Raw genomic sequence first — 16,514 nt, forward strand, 5'->3', positions numbered from 1 at the left:
CATAGGAGTTAAAAATGGGAAAAGAAAAGCTTATGACGTAAGTTGCTCTGCTCCCTGTAAATGAAGTTTTGTTACAGACTTCTTCAATGTGCTGATCAAAAAAACTCCCTCCCTAGGGTACAGGGTTGCCATAAGATGATTCCTCTCTGTCTTGGAGTGTGAGTGTAGTGTTTGCAAAAGGGAATAATGAGTAAAGTACTTTGGGTAATGAATGCTTTATTTACTTGCAGGTCGCAGAATCTGGGCGTCCAAAGGGAAGAAGGCTTAAGGATATGCCTATGTACTATGAGGTAGGTTAAAACAGGTATTGCACAGTCAGTAGTCTCTTACCCCAAAGTGTGTAGAGCTGTGTGGTTTTGTTATACATTCTTGAGTAAATGGAAATTTGTTGGCTCTAGCTGGTAAAAACATTCAACTATCTAGATACTTAAACTGCTTTGTTTTTGTGATACCAGAAATATTCTGTCAGACTGCTGATTAAGTCATGATCAAAATCTGTTTTCAGGAATAAGAGTTTCATTATTGAAGGATGTGTTACGTGGTCATATTTCGATGGTGATGTCTCAAATTACAGAAAACCTGTCAGACTCTTCTCTCTCAGACCCTCCCAATAATTTAGAAACTTATACCTTCATTTATGGGTATGCAGTCCCCTGTATGAAACACTATTCTGTGTGCTAGTACCCATGATAATCTGTTTGATGTAACCTGATTCATCTAGTGGGCTATGTCAGCAGGGTTTGGAGTCATGCTTAGTACAAAGAGTACTTCCTCCTACCCTGTTAATGTTTTACTTACAGCTTGTGAGAGGTGATAAAATCCTGTGATTAATTAGAAGATTGTTTAAAATTTTCTCAGGTAGAGTTTTATGGTCCTCACAGACCTGGAGCGTAAAGAATTTTGGATCCCTCTAAAAAGACTTTGTGTTTTATTTCTGCAATGACTAATAAACTTTTTATGTGTCTCAGGTTTTGGTGGACTTTATAAGAGTACTTTTTAGCTGCGGTCTGTTTTTCAGTAATGCCAGGCTACTATCTGAACAAGTCCCTTTGGAATTATTTACCACTGAAAGGACTGTGAAATTTATGCAATTAACTCTCTTCATTTAGGACTAGCCTCCCAGGCAAACTCACCCTTATATTACCTGGTATGTAAAACTTCTTCAGTCCTACTTGACAGAAGGATTTTGAAGTCTAGCTCTAAGCAGAAGCTTTGTATGATACCTGTATTTAATTACTAAGAGCAATTTTACTTGTGAAGCAGACACTTATTAAATTCCAGCTGTCAGTGCTGTGTCTCATTAGCTACTTACTTTACTCCTCAAAGACATTTTTTTCCTCCCCTCCTTAACACAGAATATAAAATGCCTGTTCTGACCTTTTGCTTGGACTCAGTTTCCGTTCAGGCTGTAGCAAATTAGAAGATCGATCATGTTGCCACAGCATTAAGATCCCACCTCCCTGGGCATAGTTTGTTCCTGAATATTCACATACATTCCATGTGCAGTTTGAGCAGTGAAAGCTTTCACTGCTTCCACTAGCAAAGATAAACAAATAGAAGGTTGGCACAAAACACAGGGTTGTGAAAAGCTCTTCTGAGAGAAGTATTTCTATCATTGCCACATACAGTTCTCGGTGGCAGGATTCAACGTGCTGCCATTTCCACAAGTTTCCATATTCATTTTTCGAGGTATTGTGAGATTCATGACATTCAATGGTCTGTGAACATCTGACATGTAATGTTTGGGACTAATGGCATGCATAGTAAGGTAGTTATTATTGGTATTAATAGTAATATAGTTACCCATGCCATTGGACTTACACTTTGCATCCACTGAAATGTAGGGATTTTAATAAATTTCAGTGCAGTAGTCTGCAGTGCCTAGAAGTCAAGAATCTTTAACAAATGGATCATGATGCATTGCAAGCTAATTATATAATACTAAAATAATTCCTGCTTTCTGCTCTAAGTTATTCCCCTTAGGCTTTCAATAATTTCATTGTTTTGTATCTCATATCACTCTTATTGTACAAAGTGAAAAGGTTCAGCGCAGGGTTTATAAATATGTAGCTAAAAGATTTCCAAATCCAGGAGAAGTAGGTGTCCAGCACCTTTTCTGACTCTTACATGACTTGGTAGGGGTAGGAGTCCTGCTTGGTAATTTTGTACTTAAGCATTTAATTGAATGATGATAGGCTGATTCTCTCATAAAAGTGCTGAGGAGTTAATTTTTCCCTTATATATGAAAGGGAAAATAATTTATCATGTACAATTTTTTAATTCATAATTTATAATGTACAATTTTTCTAACAAGAGCTACAACTAAAAATATATGTATTTTATCATTAAGGTGTGTATTTTTATTGTTCATGCACCTGTTTGTTGGGTCAGTTTTCTACTAAGGTTAATAACATCATGTAATTAAGATATTTTGCCACTACTAAATATGACAGTGTTGTTAAGATCTGATTGTTGAAAGATGCCTCTGCCCAAATTAAGGTGCAAACAAGACCATATGCCAAAGTAAATGGTATAGATTTTATTTACAATTAATTAAGAAATAGAAGAGAGAGGGGGGAGAGAGAGAGAGTTCAAGTAGAAAATAACACCACCGGGATCATTCCCAAGCTTTTCATTCAAAGCTTTTCATTATCTCTACATTTTAGCAAACAAGGGAATTAATGCTTGTTGGCTACACAGTCTTCTTATGCTATTGGTTAAATTATACCTCACCTCTAATGCTGGTTAGTCTGCATGTTCAGTCTTTCTTTTTGTCTGGTACAGTTAAAAAATAAACTCATCCTTATATCTGCTGGTATCTGTTGTCTCTTATTTTTTTTCCTTTCTTCATTGAATCTGAAATAGTGAAGACTTTTAAATTGCATTATCCAGGATCTTGTAATCCCACATAGTTTATGTAAATTATCTCTGATATTCACGTGGGATGAGCAACCAAACATAAGATTTCAAATCATATGCTGGAACTTTAAATATTTAAACAGAAGGTAATACAAAATTTTGACTACAAATCATTCTTTCTGTTGTCATTGGGTGAACACAAGACCTGTTTGATTCTCCTGTTCCAGATCTGCATGACAGATTGTTTTCATACAAAACCTCACTTTATTTTACCTCCTTGCTGACAGGGAAGCAGTGTCAGCTCAGAAACTTCAAACCTTTGGATAGATAAAAGCAGAAGAAGCTCCAGGCTTACTGTCAAGATACATAACAGCCAACCCTTATCACTAGGCATAATGAGATATCAACCAGTTGTGCAGTTTCAATAAACAAACCAAAGAGTTTCCCAAACTAGATCCTTCTTTTGTCAAGCATAATATGCATAGTTTTGCTATTAAAATCCAGTTCAGTTGAGTGCTTGCATTTAAATCTTAATTAGCTCATGTTTTGTACAGCTCATTTAAAGGACTAAAAGCTATTTTGTTAGAAATAGAATCTTATTGTTTAAATTTAAAATTATTTATGTTGTACATGTTTGGGGTTTTTTCTTTGGGCTTGTTGTTATTGTTATTGTTGGTTTTCCCCCTAAGATTGTGATGCCATTATCCTTGAGAAATTGCATAATGTTCACAATACTTCTTGCCTTAATAGGCAATAAACTGTAGCAGATACAGAAGAATCCTTGAGTTTTCTGGGCGTACAAGAAACAGATTCCTCTTCTGTCACTTCCAAAACAAAATATATAACCAAGATATTAAGAATTTCTGTAGGATCATAAAACATAACAATTAACAAGCCCAAGTTGAAAAAAGTTAAATAAGTTTAGCCAGGAAGCAGTGGATGTAAAGCATCTTTCAAGCATTCCTGTGAATTTATGCTTTGTTAGGAATGTGTAGAGTGTAGACCTATGAAGTAAGGGTTGCTGCTGGTAAGGTTATTTGAGGCACTAATTACATTATGATGTAGAGAGAAGTCCACTTTAGATTGGAACCGAGTGTGTGTTTCCTGGGATAGGTGCTCCTACTATACCATGAAGTGTCATATACATTTGTATAATGTAATATGTATAATTGTATTATTTTTATATGTAATTGTAGTTAGGTAATAGACATATTTAAAATATGTTTTAAATGTGTGTGCATGTGTATAATTATTCAAAACTACCTTATATTACTCACCCCAGTGGCCTGAATTTCATTTTTTAAAAAGTTAAGAATAGATGCTCTCTTTCTAAATATCTTTCATATCCTCTTTTCTGTATATACCTTATACCTTTGTATTACCTTATATCGTTCTATTGTCTATGCCCCTTTTTTAGACTCTCATCATTGTCTCTAACAATATCTTCAGAAAAAGGAATAAAGAGGGTAGCACAAGGGATATGGAGTATGCATTTATTTGTCTTCATTATAATAAACTCCTAGAGTAGAAAAATCAAAAATCTTGGGTTTAGCTTGATGAAAGGGGACTTTTAATGTCTGAGACATAACGTTTGTGGGAAGGAATATTTTCACCCAAGTACAAGCTCAGAAGAGTTGGCTGCCACTGGCAGAAAAGCAAGCCCAGTAGTGGCCAGGATATGGGGCACTTAAGAAAACAGTTTCAACCATAATCTTAGTCAGGAGTGGTTTTAAGAAAGCCTTTTTATTTCTTGTAGAAACATATAATCAAAGCTTTCCTGGTTTTGTGTAAGTGTATAGATAGTGTATAGATTTTGACACAACACCATAACAAAGGTTTTGGTCAAGATTAGGCTTTCTCAAAAGTAAAGATAGCCCTATCAAAAACCAAACCTCACTCTATATATGCATGTCAGTAGAATTCTGTTCTTAATACAAGTTAGAAAGATTTTGTTTTCATTCCAATTGAGCGAAAACAATTTTAGAAGTTGGTGTAAAATGGAACAGCTCAGGAGCCAAAACTTATCTGGTGTCATTGTTTTCATGAGAGGATTTGACACTAGAAACAACCTTGGCAGCCATGCTGAATGATTAGAAGGCTAGAAATACTTAATTTTATTTTTCATTCCAGTACAAAATAAATTTCATACTGCACTCTTAAATGTCATAATAAAATGGAGCAGTTTTCCAGTCAGCCTTTGTCAAGTGGTATTGTGTGGATGCAAGTGAAGAGAATTTTATTGCAGAAGGACTTGGCCCTTACATTGTGTGGATACACAGAGGTTTAATGTGTACACTTGGGAATTGTTATTAAATGAATGTGCCTTTTAGGGAGGTACTGGCTTCAGGGAAGGTTAAGGGACTTTAAATCCTGCTGTGGGCATTATCTACTCATCTGTTTTCAGTTCTTTTCTATCTGATACCAATTTCCTATCAGTTTATACTACAGAATATCAGATGCTTTATAAATGATCCACTAAATGAGGTGGTGTATTTACCTGAGTTATTTGATGTCTTTTCTGAGGAGCATTTATCTACTCTGTCTGCTGGTTCCTGGTATTTAGGTCAATCTACTTAAAAGGATGTTAGGGAAAGAATCTGTAAATTTTGGTTTAGCATGTCTTTGCATCAGCCTTTGCCATTGCCAGATCATCTGATGCCACTGCATGATCAAGTGGTCTGTGTAGTCCTTTAAGTTATCAAATTGTATGGCTTCCATTTGGATTTAATTTTTTCATGAGAGGAAACCATTGTTGCTATGAACCAGGCAGTTCTATAAATTGTAGCTGTTCACTGTCAGTTTGGGTGTCTCCAGTTCAGTATCCCTTTCCAGGAGTAATGTGTCATGTTAAAAAGTACCAGCATTTCTAAATGTTAAAATTGGGGGGGGAAGTCTCAAGCTTGAGCAGGAAAATGACCTGTGTTTTCTAATTTTGCTTCCTAAAATTTGGGTGGCCATGTTCTATTATTTACATGAAGCAATTGACATGCACATCTCCTAGTTTTATTTCAGAATAGTGACTCTTCCTAGTCCTAAAGCTAGGATTTTAGAAACATGCATTATTGTTTTATTACTGTTAGTTGTAATTATTTGACCTGAGGCCATTCGTAACACTCAAAATGTTAGCAATTTGTTTTCTAGGGAAGACAATTGATAACCTTTTGAAATTCATCTACCTATTTAAAATCTGCTTTAGAACACTGGAGACAGTTTGAGTTTCCTTCACAGATTGCAAGAGTTCCTGCCTACATGAAAATTGGTATCAAATTTCTGCTTTTTCTGTGCAGGTTTTGTTGAGATGTCTGTGTAACTAGAGGAAACATCAATTATGTCTATGAGAATGTCATCCTTGAAGTGTTAGAGGGACTCTCTGAAGTAGCCAAAGGCAATGCTGTCTTCTGGTTTTTTGTCTTCTAAGTTTTTGGGGGACTGTATTAGGTTCATTAAGGACAATAAAATGCATGACATTCTTCTCAAGTACAGCAACTAATCCTAGAATCCTTTGTCTCCAAATTAAAAAAAAAAAAAAGCTCAAAGCCCTCTTGCAAATTTGGACCAACCAAGGTGGAAAGATCCTGCCCAGTTTTCTGGTGTCCAGTCTACAAGGCTGTTGTAACTACCTGGCTCAAATATTCTGATGTGACTTAGAAAATTCTGTCAAGATGTAGCTGGATGGCTTCTGCCAGCACAAGGTTTGATGAGGCAATTTTATTTCTTGATCTTTTTGTTCCACCTCTGATTGGGTTGTCTTCCTAGCCAGATGCAATGTTAGAGAAGCGTGACTAAATCTTTTAGCTGTGTGGTGTTCATTGTGTGGATTCAGTTGGCTGAAATTGCTGGAGACAATTTAGTTCTCAGAAGCTTAAAATATTCTGTACCATAATGGAAAGATTTACTGGGCAGATTCATCCCACTGAAATGTAAATATTTCAGTATTTGATCATAGCAGTATATCCCTTCATCTGAGCACAAATCACAACAGACTGGCCTGTCCTCTTTTTCTAAAGGGATCTGGGTTCTGTAGGCATTGTTCTAAAATCACTTAAATGCTGTTTTAACTATTGCCTCCCAATCAGTGCTAAAAGAAAACAGATCTATGAAAGGTCATGTGAGAAAAAACCTTCCCTGTGCATAGAACTCTTTCCTGAAATAGCAGTGCTAATGCCTGATCTTTCCCATCACTGGATATTTGTGTCCCTTAAAGCAGTTGGGTTTTCATAGCAGCTAATGGTCAGGGAGCCATGGGAAATGTACATGCCAGATGATGAGAGCTCCTGTATGAGCTCTCTTATAAAACTCTACTTATTTTTTTGTAAAGTATTTTCTCTTTTTTACTGAAATTGGGTTATTCACCATTTCTGTTTTTCTTAAAACACAATATAAATACTTGACATAACGCTGTACATGTGTGTTAGAAAATTCTCATAGAACATCTCTGAGATTAAATCAGTTAAAATATCCCCTCAGGTTGCAGATTTTCTGTAGAGAGGGGTTTAGAGAACAGAGTTTCTTACAATGGATAATTCTAATAGGTTTCTGCTAACCAGATCAAGCTGTGTTGTGTTTTGGCAAAAAACAGACTCACTCATATGAGTGACAGGTTATTTTTCTAGAGTACAAGCAACCATTTGCTTCTGCTTTGAGAAATCCTCTCACAATAGAAAGGAACATATTTAGGACATGAACAGCATTCATATTTGCTCAGTATTGCTTCGTTTTAGTAGGTTGAGTTGAAAGAACTCCGTGGGGTACAAAAAATCATAAAATCCTCTTTAATTATTTTCGTTCTCTGGAATACATCTTCACTGAGTAACAAAGATGACTCATTTGGCTGGTCTTAGGTTTTACAGCCTACCTTGTGGATACATAAGGGTTACATGGAGCTCTGCTCAGATATGCAATTGATTTATTGATTTATGTGAGTCCTTAAACTCTCTTTGAACTGTGAGTCATTAATTCAGTAGTGAAAAATAATGATTAAGCAAGTGGTCTTTTGACATCATAGGTGGGAGGAGGTTTTGAGAGTTAAAATCAAGTTAGGTGAATGGTCTAATATGAGAAACTGAATTCTTTCAACACACTGGAGGTGTCATCTGAAAAAAAAGTTATTTCAGTTAGCTCAGATCCTTCCTGGTATTCTTTCAAAATGATTTCTTTGGTATGCTTTAGTCATGAAATGACAATGACAGAGTCAGAAGTATTTAATAGTATATTTAAAGAAGTCTTCTTTAGAAAAACAAAATATAAGTATGACACATGCAGCTTTTGTCCCCTAGTCTGTCTTAAAAGTTGCTTGTGAAGGACTCATAAGACTGACAGCTGATTTTAATAAGTCAAGATCACTTTTTTCCTGTACTTTTATTATTTTACTCAGGAAAATACCTCTGAATAATTACCAGCTTGATTGTGTAATCCATAGAGCCTCTTGACTGATGACTATCCTGCTTCAAATTAACTTGAACTGTGTCAGCGACTATGGGATTTTACTTATTTGGTTCTTCTAGGAACTATTGTTTCTTTGAGGAAGTGTTAGATGAGTCTGAGGCATATGTGATGGTCTGGATTTCTTACCATTTCAAGAATAAGAGGGAAGACAGGGCTTTAGAAAGCTCACTCTGGGTATGGGAGAGCTACACTGTGAAGTGGGCTGACCACTGTTCATAGCAAGCAATGTTACTGCTACCAGGTAGTAAGAAAGCTGTGAAAGTTTATAATCTAATTCATCTTTTTGGAAGGTTTTCTGATTATAATTTGGCAGCCACAATTGTTCTGTATCTTGTGAAAAGAGGCATTTCAAAGAAAGATAGCACAAAGACCCTGGCTTTAAATGTTCCCGTAACTTTTAAGACCTATCTCCTATCTCAATGGTGCTGACATCTGTCAGTGGTGTAGGGTCACTTACAAGCACTCATGCAGTGTTTGGGTGGCTCCAAATACATGCCCTTTGCACCAGACAGCTAAATCTGTGTGTGCTTCATACTGCCACCATATGAGATCAAATACTGCATCACCAAAGCCTTTCTGCACTTCACCAGTGTGATCCCTGCTGTGTGAGGAATGCTGTTTCCCCTTGCTTTAGAGGAAAAGAGGCCCTACCTAACTAAGTTTGTCCATCCAAGTTTCCATGGTTTCTCACATAAGAAAAAGATCGTCACTGGTGGGATGAAGTATAGCCAATCGGTAACAAATCCACTTCATAGTAGCTGAAAAACTTCCTTCTGTATTCCTACCCAGTTTTTGTCTTGAGGTTTTTGTTTGGTATTTTTTTTCACTTGAGGCTCTGTAGATTTTTAACTGTTTATGCCAGGTGCCTGCATAACTCACAGGACCACAGATGAAGTAAATATGGATGTGTAATAAATTTACCTTCTTTTTATCTACTGTGCATGGATTGATCTATGTTCTCTCTTTAGGATTGGTTTTAATGTCCTCCTGTATAAAGCATATTTTACATTTCTGTATGAAAAGATATTTGCTTCTTTGTATTGCCAAATGTAGTGCACTCATTCTGTCTTTGTTTTATTCGTGTGACCTCTTTCCACAGTCAAGGAATGTATTCCTGTTAAATAGTTTTGGTTATGCTTCTCATGGCTCACATAAGACAATTTGTCCTTCCTACCCACTCTACTTCAGCAAGTCTCTTCATTCCTGTATTTTCCATCTACAAAATAGGAATAATTATTATGCATTGCTTTTGACTGTTAAAATGCTTTAAAATTCTCAGGAAGAGTAGGGTTTAAGAATCTAAGCACTTTTTTCTTCTTCCATGAACACTAAATCAGCAACTGCCATTGAGCTGAGTTACTATATATACACTTTTCAGGAATGCTTCCAGAATCCCTCCATTTCCCCTCTACTGTGTTTCAAGAAATGTGCAACTCACCTACATTAAACCAATGAGAAGCATCACTTTCCATAGGTTGTTAACATCAATTCTGAAAAAAAAAAGTTTATGAGAATTTTTCTCTCTGTGGGAAATTACTGATATGATATTTCTACCAATGTCTTTTTCTTTCAGAGCACCAATTTGTGTACCTAGCTCTGGGTGACTATTTTTTGTTGGAATGACTAGTAGCTCCTAGTGTGCCCACAGTGTGTGGTAATTTTTAAGTCTTGTTCTTAACACGTCCTTGATTTTCTGCTGTGGCTCTGATGTCAGTGGATCTTTCCAGAAGCCTTCTATGATTGGCTTGTTGAGCTAGTGACCAGTCTTACTTTGAGTATAAAACATACAAAGCAAAACTCATCTTAATCATGATGTATCTTCCTTTTTTGTGTTTTTTGTGTGTTAAGATCATTAGATTTATTTGTCTTGCAAGAGCAGGATTGTTTTGGAAGGGTTTTGAAATGCATATGTTTTGGTTTTTCTCCTTGTTATGCAACTTGGAAAATATCTGAATTTTAAGACATTTGTTTCTCTGCTCCTTGCTTTTGTTTGCATGAAACAATGATTTGGCATATAATAGTCTGGATTCTGATTTGGCTTTGCTTTATTCAGAGAAGCATTTTAGTGGCTACATTTAGGTGAGAAATGAAAATTTCTAAACTAGGCAAGAACTATGAAAGCTCAAAGCTAATGGTGGTGCTTGCACAGACAAGACACAGTTCAGTGAGATGCAGTGTGCACCTTCATTGTCTCAGTATTAGCAAGCAAAATTGACACCATATGTGCCCAACTGTAATTGCTCCATGAGGAGAAAAGAGAAACATGTCAGAGCATTTGAGTAACACCTAATTCAGCCCATGGTTATAAATAAAGATGATGGTTGCTTAAAAACAAAAGTAAGAAAATATTATGGTTACATTATTCCTCAACAGCTCTTCCTACATAGGTGAACTTTATTACAGAGACAACACAAGTGAAAAGAAACATATAACAACTTTTTAACGGTATTTTTATGTTATTTTATTTTTTTCGCAGTAAATAAAGTGGTTATGAGGCTCCAAGGAAAACGGTCCAGATGTTAGTGAGTTGTATGAAATTTAGTGGAAACAAGCTGTAAAAAACATAGTCATAAAACAGCCTGTCAATGCCACACATCTGGACAATGCAGCTGTATGTTCCTGCTGCTGTCATCACCCTAAGAAAACTCAATAGCCTTATTTCACCCCAATTAGGCTGCATACCAACAGAATCAGAATTACACAGGGAGGGGGTGTGTTTTCACCAAGACAGACCCTCTCAAATTCCCTTCAAGAAGTTTTTATCTTTCATTTAGGGCTAGTCCCTCAGACACTGGTCACTTTGTAAGCAGTACTGCACACTATTCCCCTTGATTTGCTATCTGTTAGGTGCTTTTTGATTTATTGCTTTATAATATGTAGTTGCTTAATGTTATTTCTTTGTTTAAAACCTAAAGAGAATTACATTTTCCTGTGAGAACTCTGTGTATGTTGATTTTCTCATAAATCATAGGTTTTTTCCATTCTAGTTTTATTGCATACTATAGCTGAAATAACTTTATTTGAGGTCTTTGGAACCAAAGAATAGTGGTGTATCTTACTGATACATTGTTTTGTCTGTAAATGTGGCCATTTCAACCCACACATGGTACAGTGTGAGATAGCACTTGCTCATTTCAGCATGCAAATAAACATGAGTCAAGTGCAGTATTAAAGCTATGCAAGTAGTAGTTTTGTTGTGATTTTTTTTTTCCTTTCCAGGTGATGGAATTAGCCAAAGCCTTTCTGGACCAGGGTGAAAAATTTCCTGCAACACTAACTGGAAAGCTGTTGAAATTTCAATTGCTTTGTCTCAAACAGAAGGCTCTTCAGAGAAGAGAAGAGGAAAAGAAGGTACTATAGTATGCCCTAGGAACATTACATTTTTGAAGACACTTCTTTGGTGTTGCTTCCATAAATCCAGCTTTCTTCTCATCTTTGTCTTACTAAAACAGTAATTAAAGAGAAATGTGATTAGAAATATTTTTTAAAGTTGATTAGATTTTGTGCATGAAGTTCTCAATTACTCAAATGCCAATGAGAACACGGGGGAAAAAAGAAAATAAAAACACTATGGAAGAAGTCTTTGCTAGAGTGACAGCTAGTAATGGCTTAGCTGAGTGTTAGGACCAGTAGAAAATAGAGCTCAGAACAGGCTTCTGCTGAATGTATCCCTGCTGAAGTAAAGGCCGGAGAGATTGTTACGTGGAAGGTATCAAGGACAGACACAGAGCAGACTATGACAGAGTTCTTGTTATGAATCTCCTCTCTGGAGGGAATTTGGAGAACTTATCTTTCCATCCTCCAGCGCTAAGGCAGGATAATATTTACATAAACTATTCCTGGCGGATGTTTGTTGAACCTTTTCTGAAAACTTCCCTGTGCTGTGTCTTTGCTTTTCCATGGCAACCAGTATTATTTCTGAACCATCTCTGCAACGTGAGCATTTGAAAAAGGTTTCTGATCCTACCAACGCTACTCTCATTTAAATCTGTTTGAGTTCTCCCTGTACAGAAATCTATTACATATTTAACTAACAAACCCAAATATGTACCATGGTTGTTCGTTTTTGATTATGCATGTTCCTCTCCTCTGAACTCTCTCAAAAAGGTACATATTTTGAAGTCGACTTCTCAGAACCAGGTACCACATTTTCCAGTGTTCCCAAAGCTTCCTTCCATTTGTCTCCGAGGTCGTCACTACTAGCTCCAAGATTGTCTGGGACAGATTGCTTATTTGTTCTAGGAGGAATTTCACCAAGCTTGCACTGAATCACAGATCAGACCTCTAATTTATTTCTAACATCTTTTGGAGTCGTCAGTGTTACATTTCAACAACTTACTGAACAGTTGGTTTTGCTATAGTCCTTTTCCAACAAACATTCATGAAACTGAAGAAAGTCAGTTAATTATCAGAAAGTCATACAATTACTGCAGTAAGTTTACCCTGTTAATTGGTCAAAACCTATCGTGTGGAGTGTGATGATATGGAGACCTAAGGAGTCTGTGCATGTAAAAGATGCAAGCAGAAAATAGTTTAATGGATTTTGTGTAGCTGAAAAATCTGTAAATTTCTTTATCAATAGTTTTACTTGTGGGAGAAGTTGGTGGATGAAGTGTAGCACATAATCACAAGAACATTGAATGCTGGGTGATTCCATTAAAATTGTGTCTTGTTCCCACAGAATTCAATTATTAGGAAACGATAATTTAAACCATAGAAATATATGAAGAATATGAGAAAAATAATGTGTTTTCAATCTGAAAAGAAACTGAAAAGCTGAAGCTGTAGAATAGATTGTTAATAGTGAATTGGAAAAAAAATTGCTTTTTTCTTAGATAGCAGTCAGTTCTTGTAAGTAAACTGTCAAACAAAACTTTGAAGTTTAATGGCAATTCAATATTAAAATGGAGTCTTTGGAGCTTTCATTTAGCAAAATTAGTCTTGTAACTGTAATTTTATTTCCCTGGTTAATTGGTGGATAGTCAATGTTGAGGGTTGAAGAGTCTCTGGCACTTACAGTTACTTCTCTGTTTTAGTCAAACTGTCTGCAAAAGTTGTCACCTCCTTTGAATTGTATCTATATCAATGTGTGACAGGCAAACACAAGTGGAGCCATTGAAGGAGAGTCAAGAATTGGAAGGCTCTTGGATATGAGGATGCTCTGCAGTACAGAGTGGGCAGAAACTGACTTCTAATTTAGAGTTCCATCTCTAAATTGGCTGCCATAGAATTTTTAATCCTTTCCAACTAGCTTGTACAATACAAGTTCTGTTGCCAGCAATCTGGGTGTTGAAAACAGGATTTTACTCGCAAATCAGTTCTCAGAAAGCAAACATATCTGTCCATGGGCCTTTTTCTTAAATAGATATCTAGAATGGATCAGCAGAACTAATACAATATGTAAATAACCAAAAATAAGGCATCCTGTATTTCATTAGGAGCAGGAGCTTGTCATAAATTGACAGGCATAAATATTATGCAGAAGAGAAGTGTCTCTGAACTAGAAAACTGTTTGAGGTAGTAAAATTTTGAAATGTGAAGCTTAAAATAACAAAATTGCAGAAGTTAATGGATTGTTAGAAACTCCACCAAAAGCTGCACCTTGTAGGGAAGGAGTAATATGACATTAAAAGGAAAAGGAAAGAGTCCAAGAAAGGAGAGGTTCTTACTTTCTAAAGTATTTAGGTCAAGTAATGTTCTTTGTTAGAATCTTGGCAAGTCCATAAATGTCTCTGTTTATTTAAGAATTACTTTAAATTATGCAGATGCAATAGATCAAGTTGATTGTGATCTTTCTGGCATGATGATTTTATCATCTGTTTGATGTGTTCATCAGCTTAGAATTCAAAGAAGTACTATCAAAATTTCTAATTTGAAATGTCAAAGGTGGAACAAATTTGAAAGAAAGTAATGAAAGTCTCCAAATCCTTCATTACACAGTGGAAATAGTTTCAAGATTCTGTCAAAGACATTTCTAAATTTTACAGAAAGGAAATTCAAGAAGGAAGGGAAAAGCAGGAAAATATTTTCTGTTTTGATTTTAAATTTGAACCAAATACAACTTCCACAGCTGGAAAGTCTGCTTTTCAGCTGGATCTAGGGAAAGCAACTATATACAGTTAGCTGACCTCTCTCATTTGCATGAAGGGCTTTCCTAATTGCTTTAATAGCCTTTAAAGTGGCATCAGGAGGATTGTAACTATAAGTTAAGTTAATATTTTTTAAAATTTAATTTAGCTTTATAATCCTGAAATGTAATTTTTGCATAGTTTGAATATAGTAATTTTGCTGGGCAAAAATAGGGTGGACACTTTCTTGCTTTACAGAACCTACGTTACCTTAATATATTTTTTATCATTTTCATTTCAGACCGACTCAATTTTTTTTGGATTTATAGAGTGAGGCTTTGGGACACTTAAAATATCTTTTTTTGTCCTGTACTCTTAAATTACTAGGAAGAGCTTTATGTAGGTGTTTTTATTTGAAGATAATGAGAATAGCTGAGTAATATCCTGTGTGAAATGAACGCACAACTCTTGATTATAGTTTACATTAGACAAATATTTACATCAAAGGAAAATAGTGCTGGTACCATTTTACACCATAGTCGAGAGTGTTAACAGAGATGTTAAAGATATTAACAGATACTGAATTTTTGCCATATTTCCCTTCAGTCCAAGGAAGGTTTCTGGCTGCTGCAAGTGCTGTAGTGGAAGTAACTAAAGCACAGGGGTTTTTCACTCATCTTTCTATCCATATGCATTTTGTTATTTTGGTAGATATGTCTACCTACCTCTTGCAGTTCCTTTTTTATGTGAAGTCTTAGCATTATGACTGAGTAAGAGCATCTAAATAATTGAATGTGTGTTTGAGTAGGAAAAAGCAGGGTGTTCAAGACAGCTCCACCACATGAATATTATAGCAGCTGAGAGGGAAAAGTGTGAAAATAAAAAAAATTGAACGCCTAAAGTTTTTCAACAGTCTGACCTTTGTTCTTCACAAAGGCTTTAATAAGACTTCATTTATTCATCTTGTCAGGCAGAACAGCTGAAAAAAGAAAAGGAGAAAGCGAGAGAAAAAGAGAAAGAAAAAGAAAAAGAAAAAGATAAGAAATCTCCTGATAAGACAGGTGGAAAAGATAGTAAAGGAAAAAAGTCAGAGTCATCATCCCCTGTTAAAAAGGACACCAAATTCAAACAACGGGGAGAAGTGGAAGTGAAAGACAAATACATTGGTATGTAAAATATGATTATTTACTCCTGGGAAACCTTTGGAATACTTAGTTTTGTTCCATGTTGAAAAGTCAAGATCTATTTGGCAATATCAAAATTTTGCCACTTTGCATTTGAAGAGGGCACTGTGTTCTGCTCACTGTTAGGATGGATTGTGCAGTCCAAGAAGTAAGATACAGATAAGTTACATGTGGCATGTCAACATCAAAATGTTTGGGCATATGTAAGACTACAATAAACTAGCCAAAGAAATCCCACAGAAAGCCTATCCTAGATAAAGATTTCAGAATAATTAAATATCAGTATCCAAAGGTGGCTTTCTCCTTGTACTATAGTTTAAAACACAGCTGACAGAGTTGTCAACCCCGTCAGTGAAAAATTTTTCACTACTTCCAATCTAGTCTTACCCTCTTTATATTTGTTCTAATATAGCTGTATAAAGAAAGGGGGAAAAAAATATGCCTTAAATTCAAAGACAGTCTATATCTGTTTCTGGTAGCTAGCAGTCATTTTATAATTCATACCTAATACATTGTCATCTTTCTGAAATTAAATATTTCTGCTTTTGAGTAATATTGAGATTACTTGCATTAATGTCTTTCCTCTTTTGCATACGGACTAGTCACTGATAATTAGAACTGACTGACTGTTATTCACTTGTCATGATTATTAGCATAATCATAATTATTATTTTAAAATGGCAGGCAGTCTTCAGCCTGTACACATTGGAATTTTTGGATCTCTGTAGGTGACTGTGCAGACACCTGTCTTTTTTGTTAAAAGTAATTAATGTTCAGTAATTGTATGTGCTCATATTTTTTCTTCCTGCAGTAACTGAGACAAATTTATGTATTTCATTTTCAGTACTAGAAGTGAAATAATAAGCTAGTTTTCTTCTGGTTTTGATTTTTACCTTATGCAATATATTTGTTGGACTGTGGTGGCTGCTTCCTCAGTCAGTCTCTCTCTAAATTTCTG

General features: G+C 35.6%; 1 protein-coding gene across 1 annotated transcript in view; it reads left to right on the forward strand.

Annotated features, from left to right (window-relative positions):
* Window positions 1–16,514, forward strand: part of SPAG17 (sperm associated antigen 17) — a 90,039-nt gene that overhangs the window by 9,055 nt on the left and 64,470 nt on the right. Inside the window, exons 3-5 of the mRNA XM_054269887.1 lie at window positions 231–290; window positions 11,524–11,655; window positions 15,343–15,538. Of these exons, the coding sequence (XP_054125862.1) occupies window positions 231–290; window positions 11,524–11,655; window positions 15,343–15,538 (388 nt within the window). The remainder of the gene's footprint in view (window positions 1–230; window positions 291–11,523; window positions 11,656–15,342; window positions 15,539–16,514) is intronic.

This window comes from Melozone crissalis, unplaced genomic scaffold (assembly GCF_028551555.1).
Source record: "Melozone crissalis strain CALT ecotype California unplaced genomic scaffold, PUWL_Pcris_2 ptg000008l_1, whole genome shotgun sequence".
Taxonomy (NCBI): domain Eukaryota; kingdom Metazoa; phylum Chordata; class Aves; order Passeriformes; family Passerellidae; genus Melozone; species Melozone crissalis.